Below are 20,739 nucleotides of genomic sequence, written 5' to 3' on the forward strand. Positions count from 1 at the left end.
CCCCTTCGGTGTCCCCACTCGGTGCCACCCCCAGAGGTGTCGGTGCCATCCCCCCTGGTGCCACCCTCTGTCCCCAATGTCCCCATGGGTGTCACTCACCTCAGTGCCACCCCCTGTCCCCATGTCCCTGCTCTGTGCCACCGCTGGTGCCACCCTCAGCGTCCCCCACTGTCCCCAGTGTCACCCCCGGTGTCCCCGCTCTGTGCCATTCCCGGTGCCACCCCTAGAGGTGTTGGTGCCACCCTCAGTGCCACCCCCTGTCCCCAAGGTCCCCATGAGCGTCACCTCCGGTGCCACCCCTGTCACGGTGTCCCCGCTCTGTGCCCCCCCCTTGTCCCCACTGTCCTGGCTCGGTGCCACCCCCGGTGCCACCCGCTGTCCCCAAGGTCCCTGTGGGTGCCACTCACCCCCGGTGCCCCCCTTGTCCCGATGTCCCCACTCGGTGCCAGCCCCCAGTGCCACCCAGTGTCCCCCCACTGTCCCCGCTCGGTGCCACCCCTGGTGCCACCCCCTGTCCCCACTCGGTGCCACCCTCAGCGCCCCCCCATTGTCTCCATATCCCCGCTCGGTGCCAGCCCCGGTGCCACCCTGGCCCCAATGCCCCCATCAATGCCACCCGATGTCCCCTGCATTGTCCCCGCTCGGTGCCACCCCTGTGCCACCTCAATGCCCCCCTGTCCCCATTGTCCCCGCTTGGTGCCACCTCAACGTCCCCCTGTCCCCATTGTCCCCGCTCAGTGCCACCCTGGTGCCACCTCAATGCCCTCCCTGTCCCCGCTTGGTGCCACCCTGGTGCCACCTCAGTGCCCCCCTGTCCCCATTGTCCCCATTGTGCCCGCTCGGTGCCACCTCAGTGCCCCCCTGTCCCCATTGTCCCCATTGTGCCCGCTCGGTGCCACCTCAATGCCCCCCTGTCCCCATTGTCCCCACTGTGCCCGCTCGGTGCCACCTCAATGCCCCCCTGTCCCCATTGTCCCCACTGTGCCCGCTCGGTGCCACCTCAATGTCCCCCTGTCCCCATTGTCCCCACTGTGCCCGCTCGGTGCCACCTCAGTGCCCCCCTGTCCCCATTGTCCCCATTGTGCCCGCTCGGTGCCACCTCAGTGCCCCCCTGTCCCCATTGTCCCCACTGTGCCCGCTCGGTGCCACCCTGGTGCTCGGGCCTTTATTGGGGGCTCAGCGGGGCCGGGGTGTCCTGGGGGCGTTTTTGGGGGGCTCCGGGGGCTCTGGGGGGTCCTGGGGGCGTTTCTGGGGGGTCCTGGGGGTGTCCGGGGCTCTCAGTCCTGCGGGCACAGCGGGACGGGCACTCAGGGGGTGCCCCCGAATGCCCCCAGCCCCAAATGCCCGCCCTGGGTGCCCCCAAATGTCCCCAGACCCCCATGGGTGTCCCCAAGTGCCCCCGAGCCCTGGGGGTGCCCCCAAATGTCCCCAGTGCCCCCCCAGGTGCCCCCAAATGTCCCCAGCCCCAAATGCCCGCCCTGGGTGCCCCCAAATGTCCCCAGTGCCCCCCCAGGTGCCCCCAAATGTCCCCAGCCCCAAATGCCCGCCCTGGGTGCCCCCAAATGTCCTCAGTGCCCCCCCAGGTGCCCCCAAATGTCCCCAGTGCCCACCCTGGGTGCCCCCGAATGTCCCCAGCCCCAAATGCCCGCCCTGGGTGCCCCCAAATGTCCTCAGTGCCCCCCCGGGTGCCCCCGAATGTCCCCAGTGCCCTCGGGGTGTCCCCAAATGTCCCCAGTGCCAAGGCCCCCCCAGGTACCGCCCTGTGTCCTCCCCGTGCCCACCTGCGACCACCCCGTGCCCCCAGGTACCCACTGATGCTCTCCGTGCCCACCTGCGTGCCCCCTGACTTTAAGACCTCCCCCCGTGCCCACCTGTGCCCCCTTTGGCCAAAGCCCCCCAGGTACCCTCAGGTACCCCTCCTGTGCCCCCTCCGTGCCCACCTGTGCCCCCCCGGTGCCAACGCCCCCCAGGTACCCCCAGGTACCCCTCCTGTGCCCCCTCCGTGCCCACCTGTGCCCCCCGGTGCCAACGCCCCCCAGGTACCCCTCCTGTGCCCCCTCCGTGCCCACCTGTGCCCCCCGGTGCCAAAGCCGGGCAGCCTGGGCACCGGCAGTGTCTGTACCCCTTCAGATACCCCCTGTGCCCCCCACGCCCACCTGCGTGCCCCCCGTGCCAAAGCCGGGCAGCCTGGGCACCAGCAGTGTCTGTACCCCCTCAGATACCCCCCGGTGCCCACCTGCGTGCCCCCCGTGCCAAAGCCGGGCAGCCTGGGCACGGGCAGGCGCTGCTCGTCCATCCTGCGGCCCTGCGTGCTCGCCACCATGTCCAGCAGCGATGCCAGCTCGGGGGGGGGCGGCTCCGATGCCCCTCCTGTGCCAGGGCAGGGGGCACGGTCACGGGGGGCACTCATGGGCACCTCGGGGGGGCACGGTCACGGGGGGCACCCATGGGCACCTCGGGGGGGCACGGTCACGGGGGGCACTCATGGGCACCCAGAGGGTACCCAGGACGGGCATGGTCACAGGGGGTACCCAGGGAGCGCCCAGGGTCACAGGGGGCACCTTGGGCCCGCCCCCCGTGCCCGCCCCGGTGTCCCCATCGTGCCCATCCCTGGTGTCCCCTGACCCCCCCGCCGGTGTCCCCTCAGCGGTGCCACCCCCTCTGTCCGTGTGTCCGTCTGTCCCTCTGTCCCCTCTGTCCGTCTGTCCGTCTGTCCCTGTGTCCGTCTGTCCCTCTGTCCCCTCTGTCCGTCTGTCCCCTCTGTCCCCCCGTAGCCGCATTTCCCCCCCCGTGTCCCCTCACCCGCGTGTCCCCCACGTTGTCCCCTCTGTCCCCTCCCTGTCCCTCTGTCCCTCTGTCCGCCTGTTCCTTGTCCCTCTGTCCCCTCCCTGTCCCTCTGTCTCCTCCCTGTCCCTCTGTCCCTCTGTCCCTCTGTCCGCCTGTTCCTTGTCCCTCTGTCCCCTCCCTGTCCCCCTGTCCCCCTGTCCCTCTGTCCCCTCCCTGTCCCCCTGTCCCTCCATCCCCTCTGTCCCTCTGTCCCCTCCCCGTCCCTCTGTCCCCTCTGTCCCGTGTCTTTCCCCTGTCTGTCCGTCCGTCCGTCCGTCCGTCCGTCTCTCACCGGTGCCCCCCCCCAGGCTGCAGCGCTGTTCGTCCATGCGCGTTCCCTGCACGGAGCTCAGCAGCGAGAAGAAACCCTCCTGTTCTGGGGAGCCCCCTTCTGGGGACCCCCCTTCTGGGGACCCCCCCTGTGGGGAAAACGTGTCAGGGACCCCAAAAACATACAGGGAACCCCAAACAGGGAACCCCTCCTGTTCTGGGGACCCCCCTTCTGGGGACCCCCCCTGTGGGGATCAACGTGTCAGGGACCCCAAAAACATACAGGGAACCCCCCCTGTTCTGGGGAGCCCCCCGAGGGGGACCCCCCCTGTGGGGATAAACGTGTCAGGGACCCCCAAAACATACAGGGAACCCCAAAACAGTGAACCCCAAAACAGGGAACCCCCCAAAACAAACAGGGAACCCCCAAACAGGGAACCCCCCAAAACCAGGGAACCCCCCAAAAACAGGGAACCCCAAAACAAACAGGGAACTCCCAAAAACAGGGAACCCCCAAAACAGGGAAACCCCCCAAAAACAGGGAACCCCCCAAAAACAGGGAACCCCCAAAACAGGGAACCCCCCAAAACAAACAGGGAACCCCCCCAAAACCAGAGAGCCCCCCCAAAAAAGGGACCTCCCCAAAACAGGGAACCCCCCAAAACCAGGGAACCCGTCCTGTTCTGGGGAGCCACCCTCGGGGGACCCCGCTTGTGGGGACCCCCCCTGTGGGCACAGAGAGTCAGGGAACCCCCAAAACAGGGAACCCCCAAACAGGGAACCCCCCAAAACAGGGAACCCCCCCAAAACAAACAGGGAACCCCCCAAAACAGGGAACCCCTCAAAAACCAGGGAACCCCCCAAAACAGGGAACCCCCCAAAACAGGGATCCCCCAAAACAGGCAACCCCCCAAAACAAACAGGGAACCCCCCAAAACAGGGAACCCCCAAAACAGGGAACCCCAAAACAAACAGGGAACTCCCAAAAACAGGGAACCCCCAAAACAGGGAACCCCCCCAAAAACAGGGAACCCCCCAAAACAAACAGGGAACCCCCCCAAAACCAGAGAGCCCCCCCAAAAAAGGGACCCCCCCAAAACAGGGAACCCCCCAAAACAGGGAATCCCCCAAAAACAGGGAACCCCCCAAAACAGGGAACCCCCCAAAAAACAGGGAACCCCCCAAAACAAACAGGGAGCCCCCCCAAAACCAGAGAGCCCCCCCAAAAAAGGGACCCCCCCAAAACAGGGAACCCCCCAAAACAGGGAACCCCCCAAAAACAGGGAACCCCCCAAAACAAACAGGGAACCCCCCCAAAAACAGGGAATCCCCCAAAAACAGGGAACCCCCCCCAAAACAGGGAACCCCCCAAAACAGGGAACCCCCAAAATAAACAGGGACCCCCCCAAAACAAACAGGGACCCCCAAAACAAACAGGGACCCCCCCCAAAATAAACAGGGACCCCCAAAACAAACAGGGACCCCCCCAAAACAAACAGGGACCCCCAAAACAAACAGGGACCCCCAAAATAAACAGGGACCCCCCCAAAACAAACAGGGAGCCCTTCCTGTCCTGGCCCCCCCCCCCGCTCTGGAGACCCCCCCTCAAGGGCAGCCCCGCCCCCTGCACCCCCCCAAACCCCCCCGGTGACCCCCAAATGTGGGGGCGCCCTCGGTGATTGCCCGGGGTACCCCAAAAACCCCCGGGATACCCCAAACCCCCCCGGGGTACCCCAAAACCCCTCAGGGATACCCCGAACCCCAAAACCGACCCATGGGGTGTCCCCTGTGCCCCTTTGAGACCCCAAACCCCCTCAGGGGCACCCCCAGACCCACAAACCCCATCCAGAGGCACCCCCAGACCCCCAAACCCCCCCCGGGAATCCCCCCGGACCCCCCGAGACCCCAAAATCCCCCTGGAGGTCCCCCCGAACCCCAAAATCCCCCCTGGGGTCCCCCCGAACCCCATCCAGGGGCACCTCCGAACCCCCAAACCCCCCCTGTGCCCCCCTGAGACCCCCAAAACCCCTCCCAGGGGTCACCCCGAGACCCCAAAACCCCCCCGGGGATACCCCAACCCCTCCTCAGGGGTACCCCCCAAATCCCCCCTCCAGGGGCACCCCCAGAGCCACAAAACCCACCCAGGGGGGCTCCCGGACCCCCAACCCCCCAAGAATAACCCCGAACCCCCAAACTCCCTGCAGGGTTGGCCCCTGTGCCCCCCGAGACCCAAAACCCTCCCCAGCCTGGGGTCCCCCCAAACCCCCCCTGTGCCCCCCCAAATCCCCCAGACCCCCCAAACCCCACCCAGGGGTATCCCCACACCCCAAACTCCCCCAGGGTTACCCCCAACCCCCCCCCTGGGGATATCCCAAACCCCCCCAGGGTATCCCCAAACCCCTCTGTGCCCCCCAAAACCCCCCAAACCCCCCTGTGCACCCCCAGACTCCCCAAACTCCACCAGGGTCACCCCCAGAACCCCCAAACCCCACCCAGGGGTATCCCCACACCCCAAACTCCCCAGGGTTACCCCCAAACCCCCCCTGTGCCCCCCAAAACCCCCTGTGCCCCCCCCAAACCCCACCCAGGGGTATCCCCACACCCCAAACTCCCCAGGGTTACCCCCAAAACCTCCCCGGGGATATCCCAACCCCCCCCAGGGTACCCCCAAAGCCCCCCATGTGCCCCCCCAAACCTCTCTGTGCCCCCCCAACCCCCCCCCAGGGTACCCCCAAAGCCCCCCCTGTGCCCCCCCAAACCTCTCTGTGCCCCCCCCAAACCCCCCCAGAGTACCCCCAAAGCCCCCCCCAAACCCCCCAAACCCCACCAGGTGTATCCCCACACCCCAAACTCCACCCAGGGTCACCACCAGAACCCCCAAACCCCACAGGGGTATTCCCACACCCCAAACTCCCCAGGGTTACCCCCAAAATCCCCCAGAGTACCCCCAAACCCCCCCAGGGTACCCCCAAACCCCCTGTGCCCCCCCAAACCCCCCTGTGCCCCCCCCCAAACCCCCCTGTGCACCCCCAGACCCCCAAACCCCTCAGGGGTCCCCCCCGACCCCCGTTGCCCCCCGGGGGTACCCCCAGACCCCCGTTGCCCCCCGTTCCCCGCTCACCGCGCCGCGCTCGGAGCCCCCCGGGGGTACCCCCATTGCCCCCCAGGGGTACCCCCAGACCCCCATTGCCCCCCAGGGGTACCCCCAGACCCCCATTGCCCCCGTTCCCCGCTCACCGCGCCGCGCTCGGGCTCGGAGCCCCCCGGGGCCGCCATGGCGGGTGGGGGAGCGGCCCCGAGGGGCCTCTTATGGACAGGGGGGGACACGGGGGGGACATTGGGGACATTGGGGACGGGGGGGCACAGCAGGACACGGGGGGGACATTGGGGACATTGGGGACGGGGGGGCACAGCAGGGACACGGGGGGACATTGGGGACATTGGGGACGGGGGGGCACAGCAGGGACACGGGGGGGGACATTGGGGACGGGGGGGACATTGGGGGGGCACAGCAGGGACACGGGGGGGGACATTGGGGACGGGGGGGACATTGGGGGGAACATTGGGGACAGGGGGGGACATTGGGGACGGGGGGGACAGGGGGGGACAGCAGGGACACGGGGACGGGGGGGGACATTGGGGACGCGAGGGGACGGGGGGGGACAGGGGGGGACAGGGACAGGGAGGGACAGGAGGGGGACATTGGGGGGGGGACATTGGGATGGGGGGGGACAGGAGGGGACAGAGCGGGGCGGGGGACGGGGGGACAGGGGAGATGAGGGGACAGCAGGGACAACTGGGACAGGCGGGGACGGGGGGGGACAAAGGGACGGGGGGGGACAACAGGGACATGAGGACGGGGGGGACAACAGGGGACACGGGGACAGGGGGGACAACAGGGACACGGGACGGGGGGGGACAAAGGGACATGGGGACGGGGGGGGACAGAAGGGGACAGGGGGGATGGGGAGGGACAAGGGAGATGGGGTGGACAGCAGGGACACGGGGACGGGGTGACAGAAGGGGGACACTGGGATGGGGAGGGGACAGGGGGGATGGGGGAGACGCGGGGACAGGGGGACGGGGGGGGACAGCAGGGACACGGGGGGGGACAGGAGGGGACACTGGGATGGGGAGGGACAGTGGGAGACAGGGGGGACGCGGGGACAGGAGGGGGACAGGGGAGATGGGGGGGACAGCGACGGACAGCAGGGACACGGGACGGGGGGGACCGGGAGGGGACATGGGGACCAGCAGGGACACGGGTGGGGGACACGGGTGGGGGTTAGTGGGGACACGGGGGGGACAGGATGGACAGCGGGGACACGGGGCAGGAGGGGGACAGGCGGGAGGGGACACGGTGGGACAGCGCGGGGACACGGCCGGGGGACATTGGGGGACACGGCGGGGGGACATTGGGGGACAGGGGGACAGCGGTGAGGGGACACGGGGACGGGGAGGGACACCGGGGGACACGGGGACGGGGGGGACATTGGGGGACACCGGGGACATGGAGGCGGGGGGGGACATTGGAGGGGACAAGGCCACGGCGGGAACAGGGACACGGCGGGGGGACACCGGGGACGGGGGGGGTACACGGGAGGGACACGGGGATGGGACACGGGGGGGACACGGGGGGGACACGGGAGGACACGGGGGGGACAGGGGGGGGACACGGGGATGGACACGGGGGGGACACGGGGATGGGACACGGGGGGGACACGGGGGGACACGGGGGGGACACGGGGGGGACACGGGGATGGGACACGGGGGGGACACGGGGATGGGACACGGGGGGGACACGGGGGGGACACGGGGGGGGACATACGGGGGGACACGGGGGGGACACGGGGGGGGAACACGGGGGGGACACGGGGGGGGACACGGGGATGGGACACGGGGGGGACACGGAGATGATGGGAGCGCGGGGGGAGCACCCGTGGGTGCCCGGGACGGGGAGAGCACCCGTGGGTGCTGCGTGTGCACACAGCGGCTGCGGGGGCTGGGGGGGCTCCCATGGGTGCTGTGAGATCCCCGTGGGGCTCTGCGTGCTGTGGGGTCTCCGTGAGGTCCCCGTGGGTTCTGCGTGGGTGCCCTGGGGTCCCCATGGGGTCCCTGTGGTATAGCGGGGTTCCCATGGGTGCTGGGGGGTTGAAGGGTGCTGTGGGATCACTGTGGGGTGTCCATGGGTGCTATGGGGTCCCATGGGTGCTCCGGGGTCCCATGGGTGCTGTGGGGTTCCCATGGGTGCTGTGGGGGTCCCCATGGGCTCCCATGGGTGCTGTGGGGTTCCCATGGGTGCTGTGGGGTCCCTGTGGGTGCTGTGGGATCCCTTGAGTGCTCTGGGTGCTCTGGGGGTCTCCATGGGTTTCCCATGGGTGCTGTGGGGTCCCCATGGGGTCCTCTGGGTGCTGTGGGGTTCCCATGGGTGCTGTGGCTTCCATGGGGTTCCCATGGGTGCTGTGGGGTTCCCATGGGTGCTGTGGGGTCCCCGTAGGGTTCCCATGGGTGCTGTGGGTTTCCCATGGGTGCTGTGGCTTCCATGGGGTCCCATGGGTGCTGTGGGTTTCCCCTGGGTGCTGTGGGTTTCCCTGGGTGCTGTGGGGTCCCATGGGTGCTGTGGGTTTCCCATGGGTGCTGTGGGTTTCCCATGGGGTCCCCTGGGTGCTGTGGGGTTCCCCATGGGTTCTGTGGGGTTTCCCATGGGTGCTCTGTGGGGTTCCCATGTGTGCTGTGGGTTCTATGGGGTCCCCTGGGTGCTCTAGGGTTCCCCTGGGTGCTGTGGGTTCCCATGGGTGCTCTGGGTGCTGTGGGGTCCCCATGGGGTTCCCATGGGTGCTCCGGGGTCCCATGGGTGCTGTGGGTTCCCATGGGTGCTCTGGGTGCTGTGGGGTCCCATGGGGTCCCCTGGGTGCTGTGGGTTTCCCATGGGTGCTTTGGGGTTCCCCATGGGTGCTGTGGGTTCCATGGGGTTCCCAAGGGTGCTGTGGGGTCCCATGGGTGCTGTGGGTCCCCATGGGTCCCCTGGGTGCTGTGGTTTCCCATGGGTGCTGTGGGTCCCATGGGGTCCCCTGGGTGCTGTGGGTTTCCCATGGGTGCTCTGGGGTCCCCGTGCCCGTCCCGGTTGTCGCCGTGCCCCCCCCCAGTGTCCCCCCAAATGTCCCCCCCCAAATGTCCCCTCCCCCCGTGTCCCCTCCCCCCCGTGTCCCCTCCCCCCCCCCGGTGTCCCCAATCCCCCCCTGGCAGCCGCGAGCAATTAACGAAATGGCACTTAATGAATTACGGACATGAAAAATGGCGCTTAATAAATTACAGGCATTAAAAATGGCGCTTAATGAATTATGGACATTAAAAATGGCTCTTAATGAATTACACCCATTAAAAATGGCTTTTAATTAATTACACCCATCAAAAACAGCGCTTAATTAATTACACCTATCAAAAATGGCACTTAATTAATTACACCCATCAAAAACGGCGTTTAATGAATTACACCCATTAAAATGGCTCTTAATGAATTACACCCATTAAATAAGGCTCTTAATTAATTACGCCCATCAAAAACGGCGCTTCATTAATTACACCTATCAAAAATGGCACTTAATTAATTACACCCATCGAAAACGGCGTTCAATGAATTACACCCATAAAAATGGTGTTTAATTAATTACAACCCATCAATAACGGTGCTTCATTAATACATCATAAAAAATGGCTGTTAATGAATTACACCCATTTAAAAAGGCGTTTAATTAATTACGCCCATAAAAAACGGCGTTTAATTAATTACGCCTATCAAAAGTGGCACTTAATTAATTACACCCATCGAAAATGGCGTTTGATTAATTACACCCATTAAAATGGCTGTTAACGAATTACACCCATTAAAAATAGTGTTTAATTAATAACACCCATCAATAACGGCGCTTCATTAATTACATCATAAAATATGGCTCTTGATGAATTACACCCATTAAAAAAGGCGTTTAATTAATTACACCCATTAAAAATGGTGTTTAATTAATTACACCCATCAATAAAGGCGCTTCATTAATTACATCATAAAAAAATGGCTCTAATGAATTACACCCATTAAAAATGGCTCTTAATTAATTACGCCCATCAAAAACGGCGCTTCATTAATTACACCTATCAAAAATGGCACTTAATTAATTACACCCATCGAAAACGGCGTTCAATGAATTACATCCATAAAAAATGGTGTTTAATTAATTACACCCATCAATAACGGCGCTTCATTAATTACATCATAAAAAATGGCTGTTAATGAATTACACCATTAAAAAAGGCGTTTAATTAATTACGCCCATAAAAAACGGCGTTTAATTAATTACGCCTATCAAAAGTAGCACTTAATTAATTACACCCATCGAAAATGGCTGTTAACGAATTACACCCATTAAAAATAGTGTTTAATTAATAACACCCATCAATAACGGCGCTTCATTAATTACATCATAAAAAATGGCTGTTAATGAATTACACCCATTAAAAAAGGCGTTTAATTAATTACGCCCATAAAAAACGGCGTTTAATTAATTACGCCTATCAAAAGTGGCACTTAATTAATTACACCCATCGAAAATGGCGTTTGATTAATTACACCCATTAAAATGGCTGTTAACGAATTACACCCATTAAAAATAGTGTTTAATTAATAACACCCATCAATAACGGCGCTTCATTAATTACATCATAAAATATGGCTCTTGATGAATTACACCCATTAAAAAAGGCGTTTAATTAATTACACCCATTAAAAATGGTGTTTAATTAATTACACCCATCAATAACGGCGCTTCATTAATTACATCATAAAAAATGGCTGTTAATGAATTACACCCATTAAAAAAGGCGTTTAATTAATTACACCCATCAAAAACGGCGCTTAATTAATTACACTTATCAAAAATGGCACTTAATTAATTACACCCATCGAAAACGGCGTTCAATGAATTACACCCATAAAAAATGGTGTTTAATTAATTACACCCATCAATAACGGCGCTTAATTAATTACACCTATCAAAAATGGCACTTAATGAATTACACCCATTAAAAAAGGCGTTTAATTAATTACACCCATCAATAACGGCGCTTAATTAATTACACCCATCAAAAATGGTTCTTAATGAACTACACCCATCGAAAATGGCGTTTAATGAATTACACACATTAAAATGGCTGTTAATGAATTACACCTATTAAAAAAGGTGTTTAATTAATTACACCCATCAAAAACGGCGCTTCATTAATTACACGCATTAAAAATGGCACTTATTTAATTACACCCATCGAAAACGGCGTTTAATGAATTACACCCATAAAAAATGGTGTTTAATTAATTACACCCATCAATAACGGCGCTTCATTAATTACATAATAAAAAATGGCTCTTCATGAATTACACCCATTAAATAAGGTGTTTAATTAATTACACCCATTAAAAAAGGCGTTTAATTAGTTACACCCATTAAAAATGGCGTTTAATTAATTACACCCATCAAAAATGGTTCTTAATGAATTACACCCATCGAAAAATGGTTTTCCATTAATTACGCCTATCAAAAATGATTATTAATTACACCCATCGAAAATTGCGCATTATAATTACACCTGTGCAAAATGGCGGTTAATTAATTACACCCAATCACGGCCCCCCCCCCTTCCCGCGGGGGGACATTGAGGGGACATTGAGGGGACATTGGGGACATTGAGGGGACATTGGGGACATTGGGGACATTGAGGGGACATTGGGGGGACATTGGGGACATTGAGGGGACATTGAGGGGACATTGAGGGGACATTGGGGACATTGGGCACATTGAGGGGACATTGGGGACATTGAGAGGACATTGAGGGGACATTGGGGACATTGAGGAAATTGAGGGGACATTGAGGGGACATTGGGGACATTGAGGGGACATTGGGGACATTGGGGAAGTTGAGGGGACATTGGGGACATTGAGGGGACATTGAGGGGACATTGAGAGGACATTGAGGGGACATTGGGGACATTGGGGAAATTGAGGGGACACTGGGGACATTGGGGAAATTGAGGGGACATTGAGGGGACATTGAGGGGACATTGGGGACATTGAGGGGACATTGGGGACATTGGGGGGACTTTGGGGGGACATTGGTGACATTGGGGACATCAGAGACATCAGGGACGCCTGGGGACATTGAGGGGACATTGGGGGACACGAGGTCACCCTGTGCCCGTGTCACTGCCCCAGCGATGTCCCCAGTGTCCTCAATGTCCCCAATGTCCCCAATGTCCCCCAATATCCCACAGTGTCCCCAGTGTCCCCAATGTCCCCCGTGTCACTCCTGAAGTGTCACCTCCCCCATCTCCATGTCCCCAATGTCCCTCTGTGTCCCTTCAGTGTCCCCAAAGTCCCCAGTGCCCCCAACTCCCCACAGTCCCCAGTGTCCCCAACGTCCCCTCAGTGTCCCCAATGTCCCCTCAGTGTCCCCGACATCCCTTCAGTGTCCCCTGTGTGTCCCCAATGTCCCCTCAAGTGTCCCCAGTGTCTCCATGTCCCCAATGTCCCCTCAGTGTCCCCAATGTCCCCTTCAGTGTTCTCAGTGTCCCTTCAGTGTCCCCAGTGTCTCCATGTCCCCAATGTCCCCTCAGGATCCTCAATGTCCCCTCAGTGTCCTCAGTATCCCCTCAGTGTCCCCTCAGTGTCCCCAATGTCCCCTCAGTGTCCCCTCAGTGTCCCCTCAGTGTCCCCAGGGTCCCTCCTATGGCACACAGGTGACATAAAGAGGGGACACTGAGGGGGACATTGGGGACACTGAGGGGACACAGGGACACTGAGGGGACACAGAGGGACATTGGGGACACTGAGGGGGACAGAGGGGACACTGAGGCGATGGAGAGGGGACACAGAGGGGACACAGAGGGGACACAGAGGGACATAGGGGACAGTGAGGGACAGGGGACAGGGAGGGGACACAGAAGGGACACTGAGGGGACGCTGAGCTAATGGGTAGGGGACACAGAGAGGACAGTGAGGGACAGGGGACATTGAGGGGACACAGGGACACAGAGGGACATTGAGGGGACACTGAGGGGACATTGGGGACAAAGGAGGGACACCGAGGGGACACTGGGGACAGTGAGGGGACAATGGGGACAGTGAGGGGACATTAGGGTGGCACTGGGGGAATTGGGGGGACAATTGTGGTGGCCCTGGGGACGGTGGGGGTGGCACTAGGGTTATTGCAGGACACCAGGGTGACATTGGGGGGCATCGGGGGAACACTGGTGGCAGTGGGGGGACACTAGGGGACACTGAGGGGACACTGGGGACACCGGGGTGACACCAAGTGATGCTGGGAGGACACTGAGAGGACACTGGGGGGACAGTGGGGACAATGAGGGGACATTAAGGGGACATTGGGGGGACATTGGGGACACCGAGGTGGCACCAAGTGACCCAGGGGTGCCCCCCCTCCCCTGTCCCAGGTGTCCCCGTGAGGGGGGGGTCACCCCGCGCCCCTCCCCCCCCTCCTTCCCCCCGCAATGACGTCATTGCGGATCCCCGCCCCTCCCCCAGCCCAGCTGGCGGCCCAGGTGTTCCGGGGGGGGCGGGGCGGTGCCACCAGCTGTCCCCAATGTCCCCAATGTCCCCGCCGCAGCCCCTGGGGGCGGGGCTTCACCGAGGGAGGCGTGGCTTCACCGAGGGGGCGTGGCCTCACTGACAGAGCCCCGCCCTCCGCTCAGGCCCCGCCCCGATCGCGCTTTACGGCGGTGCCGGAGCGGTGTCGCTTTACGGCCGCATCGCGGCGGTGTCGCGCGGAGCACCGGCATCGCCTCAGGTCGGTACCGGGGGGTTCTGGGGGTCCCGGGGGGTTTCGGGGGTTCGTCCCTCCACCCGCGGGCACTGGGATCGCTGTCAGGTCGGTACCGGGGGGTTCTGGGGGTCCCGGGGGGTTTCGGGGGTCCGTCCCTCCCCCCGCGGGCACTGGGATCGCTGTCAGGTCGGTACCGGGGGGTTCTGGGGGGTTTTGGAGGTCCCTCCGTTCATCCAAGGAGCGCCCCGGCCGCGCCCCCAGCCCCACCCGGTGCCTCCCGTTCCCCCCGTGGGCGGTGCCGCGGTCCGGCATCCCCCCGAGCGCGGCGGCGGGACCGGGACCCCTCAGAGAGCCCCGAACCTTCGAGACCCCCTCAGAGACCCCCGGATCCCCTCAGAGACCCCCGAACCTTCGAGACCCCCTCAGAGACCCCCGGATCCCCTCAGAGACCCCCGGATCCCCTCAGAGACCCCCGAACCTTCGAGATCCCCTCAGAGACTCCCGGATCCCCTCAGAGACCCCCGAACCTTCGAGACGCTCTTAGGGATCTCCGGATCCCCTCAGAGACCCCCGACCGACACCTCGGGACCCCCCCCAGCACCGTCCGACCCCAGACCGACCTCTCAGGACCCCTCAGAGACTCCCGAGCCTTCGACACCCTCTCAAAGCCCCCCAAGTCCCCTCAGAGACCCCCGAACCTTCGAGATCCCCTCAGAGACCCCCGAACGACACCTCGGGACCCCTCCCCCCAGCACCGTCCAACCCCTCAGACCGCCTCAGACCCGTCCTAAACCCCCCAGATCCTCCTTAACACCTTAAACCCCCTCAGAATCGCCCTAAATCCCCTCAGACCGTCCTGAACGCCGTCAGTCTGATCCTAAACCTCCTCAGAGCCTCCCAAACCCCTCAGAGCCCCTCTAACCCTCCCTAGCTCCCCCCCAATGCCTTCAATCCCCCTCTGACCCCCTCAGACCCTCCCCAAACCCCCTGAGATCGAACCTAAACCCGTCAGAGCCTCCCTAAACCCCCTCAGACCCCCAAAACCCCCTCAGAGCCTCCTCAAAACCCTGAGATCGACCTAAACCCCCTCAGACCCCCCAAAACCCCTCAGAGCCTCCCTAAACCCCCTCAGAGCCTCCCTAATCCCCCTCAGACCCCCAAAACCCCCTCAGACCCTCCCTAAACCCCCTCAGACTGATCCTAATCCCCCTCAGACCCCCAAAACCCCCTCAGACCCTCCCTAAACCCCTCAGACTGATCCTAATCCCCCTCAGACGCCCCCTAATCCCCCTCAGACCCTCCCTAAACCCCCTCAGACTGATCCTAAACCCCCTCAGACTGATCCTAAACCCCCTCAGACTGATCCTAAACCCCCTCAGAGCCACCCTAAACCCCTCAGACTGATCCTAAACCCCCTCAGACTGATCCTAAACCCCTCAGACTGATCCTAAACCCCCTCAGACCCTATTTGCCTTTGCTGGTTGGAATTTTTACGTTCTGAAAGGATGCTGAGTATTTTGCAGCTGGCAGGGTGTAGCTTTTTAAATTCTTCTTTTTCTTTTTATTATATACATAGATATATATTTGTATATATATATGTGTTATACATCTATCTATCTATATATATGTATGTACATATATATATATGTATTTATATATAACATATATGTAATATATATCATATTATACATAATATTATGTGTAATATAACGATAAAATATAATAATGTAATAATCAAATAATGATATAATAATGTATCTTTATTATATATTTGTATATATTTATATATAAAATAAAATATATACATAGAAATAAATAATACAAAATATATAAACTATAATATGTAGTACTATATATAAAATATAATAATAGAATGCTATAATAAAAAATAATGATAAGATAGAATACTATAATAACAAAATAATAAAATCTTTTATCATAATTGATATATTTATATATTTATATATAATATGGTGTAATTATATATAATTATACTTAATTATATTCTTATAATAATTATAATCTATATAAATATATGAATATGTAATTATAAAATATTTTAATAATAATTTTTATAATATTTTTTTCTAATGATTTTGGAGAAGTAAAATTTACAATTTCTTTCTTGGCACTACCCTGTCGGCCAGGGGAAACGGCAGCAAACAGAGACTATTTTCAATGGTTAAAGAAATAATTTCTCCAGGGTGTGGGTATCAGATTAAAGGTGTTTTTTGGGACTCTCAGGACTCGCAGGGTCCTGGTTGTTGGCAGTTTAATTTTGAAGAAATTCAGCAAAGTTTGCAAATTTCTAGCTTGGCACCACCCTGTCAACCGTGTCGAGTGGCAGAAATCAGAGAGCATTTTCCATGGGAAAAAGAAATCATTTCCCCAGGGTTTGGGGATCAGATCAAAGGTGCTTTTGGGGGCTCTAAGGACTTGCAGGGTCCTTGTTGTTGGCAGCTTTAGTTTTGGAGAAATCCAGCAGTTTGTCCCCTGTGTCCCCCTGACCCCCTGTACCCCTCAAATCCCCCTGAGACCCTTCTAAACCTCCTCAGAGCCACCCTAAACCTCCTCAGATCCCCCTAAACCTCCTCAGATCCCCCTAAACCTCCTCAGATCCCCCTAAACCCCCTCAGATCCCCCTAAACCCTGTCAGACCCTCCCCAAACTCTCTCAGGCTTCCCCAAAACTCCCTAAACCCTCTCAAACCCCCTCAGACCCTCTCCAAACCCCCTCAGACCCACCCTAGACCTACTGAGACCCTCCCTAAACCTTCTCAGAGTCCCCCTAAACCCTCTCAGAGCCCCCCTGAACCCCTCAGATCCCCCTAAATCCCCCTCAGACCCTCCTTAAACCACCCTAGACCTTCCCCAAACCATTCAGATTCCCCCCAAACCCCCTGAAACCTCCCAAAGTGCCTCAGATCCCCCCTAAATCTCCCTAGACTCTCCCTAAACCTCCTCAGACTGATCCTAAACCCCCTCAGACCCTCCCCAAACCCACTCAGACCCTCCCCAAAGCCCCCCAGACCCTTCCTAAATGCCCTCAGACCCTTCCTAAACCTCCTCAGACTCCCCCTAAACCCCCTCAAACCCCTCTCCAGCACCCCCTTGACCCCCTTTTTTCCCCCCAGCCCACCCTGCACTCCCGTTTCACGCGCGGCAAGTCCCCGGTGCTGGAGCGCGCGCTGGGCCGGCCCCACTCCGAGCTCTCCCTGGCCAAAATCCCACATGTCCCACATGTCCCCTGTGTCCCCCTGACCCCCTGTACCCCTCAAATCCCCCTGAGACCCTCCCCAAAGCCCCCCAGACCCTTCCTAAACCCCCTCAGACCCTCCCCAAACCATTCAGATTTCCCCCAAACCCCCTGAAACCTCCCAAAGTGCCTCAGAGCCTCCCTAAATCTTCCTAGACTCTCCCTAAACCTCCTCAGACTGATCCTAAACCCCCTCAGACCCTCCCCAAACCCACTCAGACCCTCCTGAAACCCTCTCAAACCCCCTCAGATCCTCCCCAAACCCTCTCAAACCCCCTCAGACCCTCTCCAAACCCCCTCAGACCCACCCTAGACCCACTGAGACCCTCCCTGAACCTTCTCAGAGTCCCCCTAAACCCTCTCAGAGCCCCCCTGAAGCCCTCAGATCCCCCTAAATCCCCCTCAGACCCTCCCTAAACCACCCTAGACCTTCCCTAAACTCCCTCAGATCCTCCTTAAGCCCCGCTCCGAGCTCTCCCTGGCCAAAATCCCACATGTCCCACATGTCCCCTGTGTCCCCCTATGTCCCCCTGACCCCCTTTCTCCCCCCCCAGGCCGCCATGGACGCCCGTTTCACGCGCGGCAAGTCCCCGGTGCTGGAGCGCGCGCTGGGCCGGCCCCGCTCCGAGCTGTCGCTGGCCGCCTTCGCGCTGCTCTTCTCGGAGCTGGTGCAGTACTGCCAGCGCCGCGTGGCCTCGGTGGCCGAGCTCCAGGCCCGCCTGGCCCAGCTGGGCCACCACGTGGGCCTGAGAGCCCTGGACGCGCTGGTGGCCCGCGAGAGGCCCGGCAGGCGCGAGACCAAAGTGCTGGGGGTGCTGCTGTTCGTGAAGGGGCCGCTGTGGCGGGCGCTGTTCGGGCGCGAGGCCGACAAGCTGGAGCAGGCCAACGACGACGAGCGCACGTTCTACGTGATCGAGAGGGAGCCCGTGGTGAACACGTTCGTGTCGGTGCCGCGCGAGAACAGCTCGCTGAACTGCGCCGCCTTCGCCGCCGGGCTGCTGGAGGCCGTGCTGGGCGCCGCCGGCTTCCCCGCCCGCGTCAGCGCCCACTGGCACAAGGGCACCACGCTCATGATCAAGTTCGACGAGGCCGTGATCGCGCGGGACAAGAGCCTGGAGGGACGCTGAGATGAGGGGGGGACGGCGTGGGGACGGCCTGGAGAGGGATGGGGACAACCTGGGGAGGTGCTGAGACACAGAGGGACGTGGGGTTGGGAGGGATGGGGACAGCCTGGAGAGGTGCTGAGACACAGAGGGACGTGGGGACATGGGGTTGGGAGGGATGGGGACAGCCTGGAGAGGGATGGCGACAGGGGGAATGTGGAGGTGGGAGGGACAGGGACGGCCTGGAGAGACACTGAGACACGGGGAGACATGGGGACATGGGGTGGGGACAGCCTGGAGGGACGCTGAGACACGGGGGGACATGGGGACATGGGGTGGGGACAGCCTGGAGGGACGCTGAGACACAGGGGGACATGGGGACATGGGGTGGGAGGGATGGGGACAGCCTGGAGAGGGATGGGAACATGGGGTGGGGACAGCCTGGAGGGATGCTGAGATTGGGGGGACACGGGGACATGGGCTGGGAGGGATGGAGACAACCTGGAGAGGGATGGGGACACAGGGCTTGGAGGGATAGGCATGGTCTGAAGAGACACTGAGACATGGGGGGACACCAGAACTTGGGGGTCGGAGGGATGGAGACAACCTGGAGAGGTGCTGAGACATGGGGGGACATGGGGAATGTGGGATGGGAGGGATGGGGACACTGTGGAACAGGGCTGTGAGGGATGGGAACAGCCTGAAGGGACACTGAGACATGGGGGGACACGGGGACATGGGGTTGGGAGGGATGGGGACACTGTGGAACAGGGCTGTGAGGGATGGGGACAGCCTGGAGAGGTGCTGAGACATGGGGGGACATGGGGACATGGGGTTGGGAGGGATGGGGACAACCTGGAGAGGGATGGGGACATGGGGAATGTGGAGGTGGGAGAGACAGGGATGGCCTGGAGAGACGCTGAGATGAGGGGGACACCAGGACTTGGAGGTGGGAGGGATGGAGACAACCTGAAGAGGGATGGGGACGTGGGGACATGGGGGTCGGAGGGATGGGGACACTGTGGAACAGGGCTGTGAGGGATGGGGACAGCCTGGAGGGACTCGGGGACATGGGGACATGGGGCCATGAGGGATGGGGACAGCCTGGAGAGGAGTGGGGACACCATGGCCTTGTCACACAGTGCCACAAGAACAAGGCTGTGAGGGATGGGGACAGCCTGGAGGGACTCGGGGACATGGGGGACATGGGGACATGGGGCTGTGAGGGATGGGGACATGGGGGACATGGGTGTGGGAGGGACAGGGATGGCCTGGAGAGGTGCTGGGACATGGGGACATGGGGTGGGAGGGATGGGGACACTGTGGGACAGGGCTTTGAACCAAGGGGACAGCCTGGAGAGGGGTGGGGACACCATGGCCTTGTCACACGGTGTCACAGGGACAGCCTGGAGAGGGACAGGGACACCGTGGCCATGGGGACACAAGGACATGGCAGTGAGGGACGGGGACACCGTGGCCTTGTCACACAGTGCCATGGGGACACAGGGACAGGGCTGTGAGGGATGGGGACACCATGGCCTTGTCACACAGTGTCACGGGGACAGGGCTGTGAGGGACAGGGACACCATGGCCTTGTCACACAGTGTCACAGGGACAGGGCTGTGAGGGACGGGGACACCGTGGCCTTGTCACACAGTGTCACAGGGACAGGGCTGTGAGGGATGGGGACAGCCTGGAGAGGGACAGGGACACAGGGGACATGGCAGTGAGGGACAGGGGTGGCCTGGAGAGGGACAGGGACAGGGCAGTGACAGGACAGGGATGGGGACACCGTGGCCTTGTCACACAGTGCCATGGGGACAAGGCCTGGAGGGGTAAAGAGCCTGGAGAGGGACAGGGACATTTTGGGATGGCGACATTTTGGGATGGGGACATTGGGGGCAGGGACATTTTGGGATGGGGACATTTGAGATGGGGACATTGGGGACAGGGACATTGGGGACAGGGACATTTTGGGATGGGGACATTTGAGATGGGGACAGGGACATTGTGGAATGGGGACATTGGGGACAGGGACATTTTGGGATAGGGACATTTGAGATGGGGACATTGGGGACAGGGACATTTTGGGATGGGGACATTTGAGGCTGGGGACATTGGGGACAGGGACATTGTGGAATGGGGACATTGGGGACAGGGACATTTTGGGATAGGGACATTTGAGATGGGGACTTTGGGGACAGGGACATTGTGGAATGGGGACATTTGAGATGGGGACATTGGGGACAGGGACATTGTGGAATGGGGACATTGGGGACAGGGACATTGTGAAATGGGGACATTTTGGGATGGGGACATTGGGGACAGGGACATTTTGGGATGGGGACATTTGAGATGGGGACATTGGGGACAGGGACATTTTGGGACGGGGACAGCGTGGCCGTGTCACTCGTCGTTCCTTAGGGGATGGTGGCCCTTGGGGACATTGGAGCTGCTC

At 59.9% G+C, this 20,739-nt stretch overlaps 2 protein-coding genes across 2 annotated transcripts; one reads left to right on the top strand and one right to left on the bottom strand.

The window, feature by feature from the left end:
* Nucleotides 1-1,241: 1,241 nt before the first annotated feature.
* On the bottom strand, nt 1,242-6,390 carry PCP2 (Purkinje cell protein 2). The gene is made up of 4 exons (XM_063181883.1): nt 6,334-6,390; nt 3,119-3,245; nt 2,237-2,370; nt 1,242-1,283 (listed from the first exon to the last, which is right to left on the bottom strand). The coding sequence occupies exons 1-4, from the start codon at nt 6,370-6,372 to the stop codon at nt 1,278-1,280; spliced, it is 306 nt and encodes a 101-aa protein (XP_063037953.1). The 5' UTR covers nt 6,373-6,390; the 3' UTR covers nt 1,242-1,277.
* A 7,498-nt stretch (nt 6,391-13,888) lies between these two features.
* Nucleotides 13,889-18,380, top strand: LOC134432982 (trafficking protein particle complex subunit 5). The gene is made up of 2 exons (XM_063181859.1): nt 13,889-13,947; nt 17,733-18,380. The coding sequence occupies exon 2, from the start codon at nt 17,739-17,741 to the stop codon at nt 18,303-18,305; it is 567 nt and encodes a 188-aa protein (XP_063037929.1). The 5' UTR covers nt 13,889-13,947; nt 17,733-17,738; the 3' UTR covers nt 18,306-18,380.
* The last annotated feature ends 2,359 nt before the right edge of the window (nt 18,381-20,739 follow it).

This window comes from Melospiza melodia (genome assembly GCF_035770615.1).
Source record: "Melospiza melodia melodia isolate bMelMel2 chromosome 17 unlocalized genomic scaffold, bMelMel2.pri SUPER_17_unloc_1, whole genome shotgun sequence".
Classification (NCBI taxonomy): domain Eukaryota; kingdom Metazoa; phylum Chordata; class Aves; order Passeriformes; family Passerellidae; genus Melospiza; species Melospiza melodia.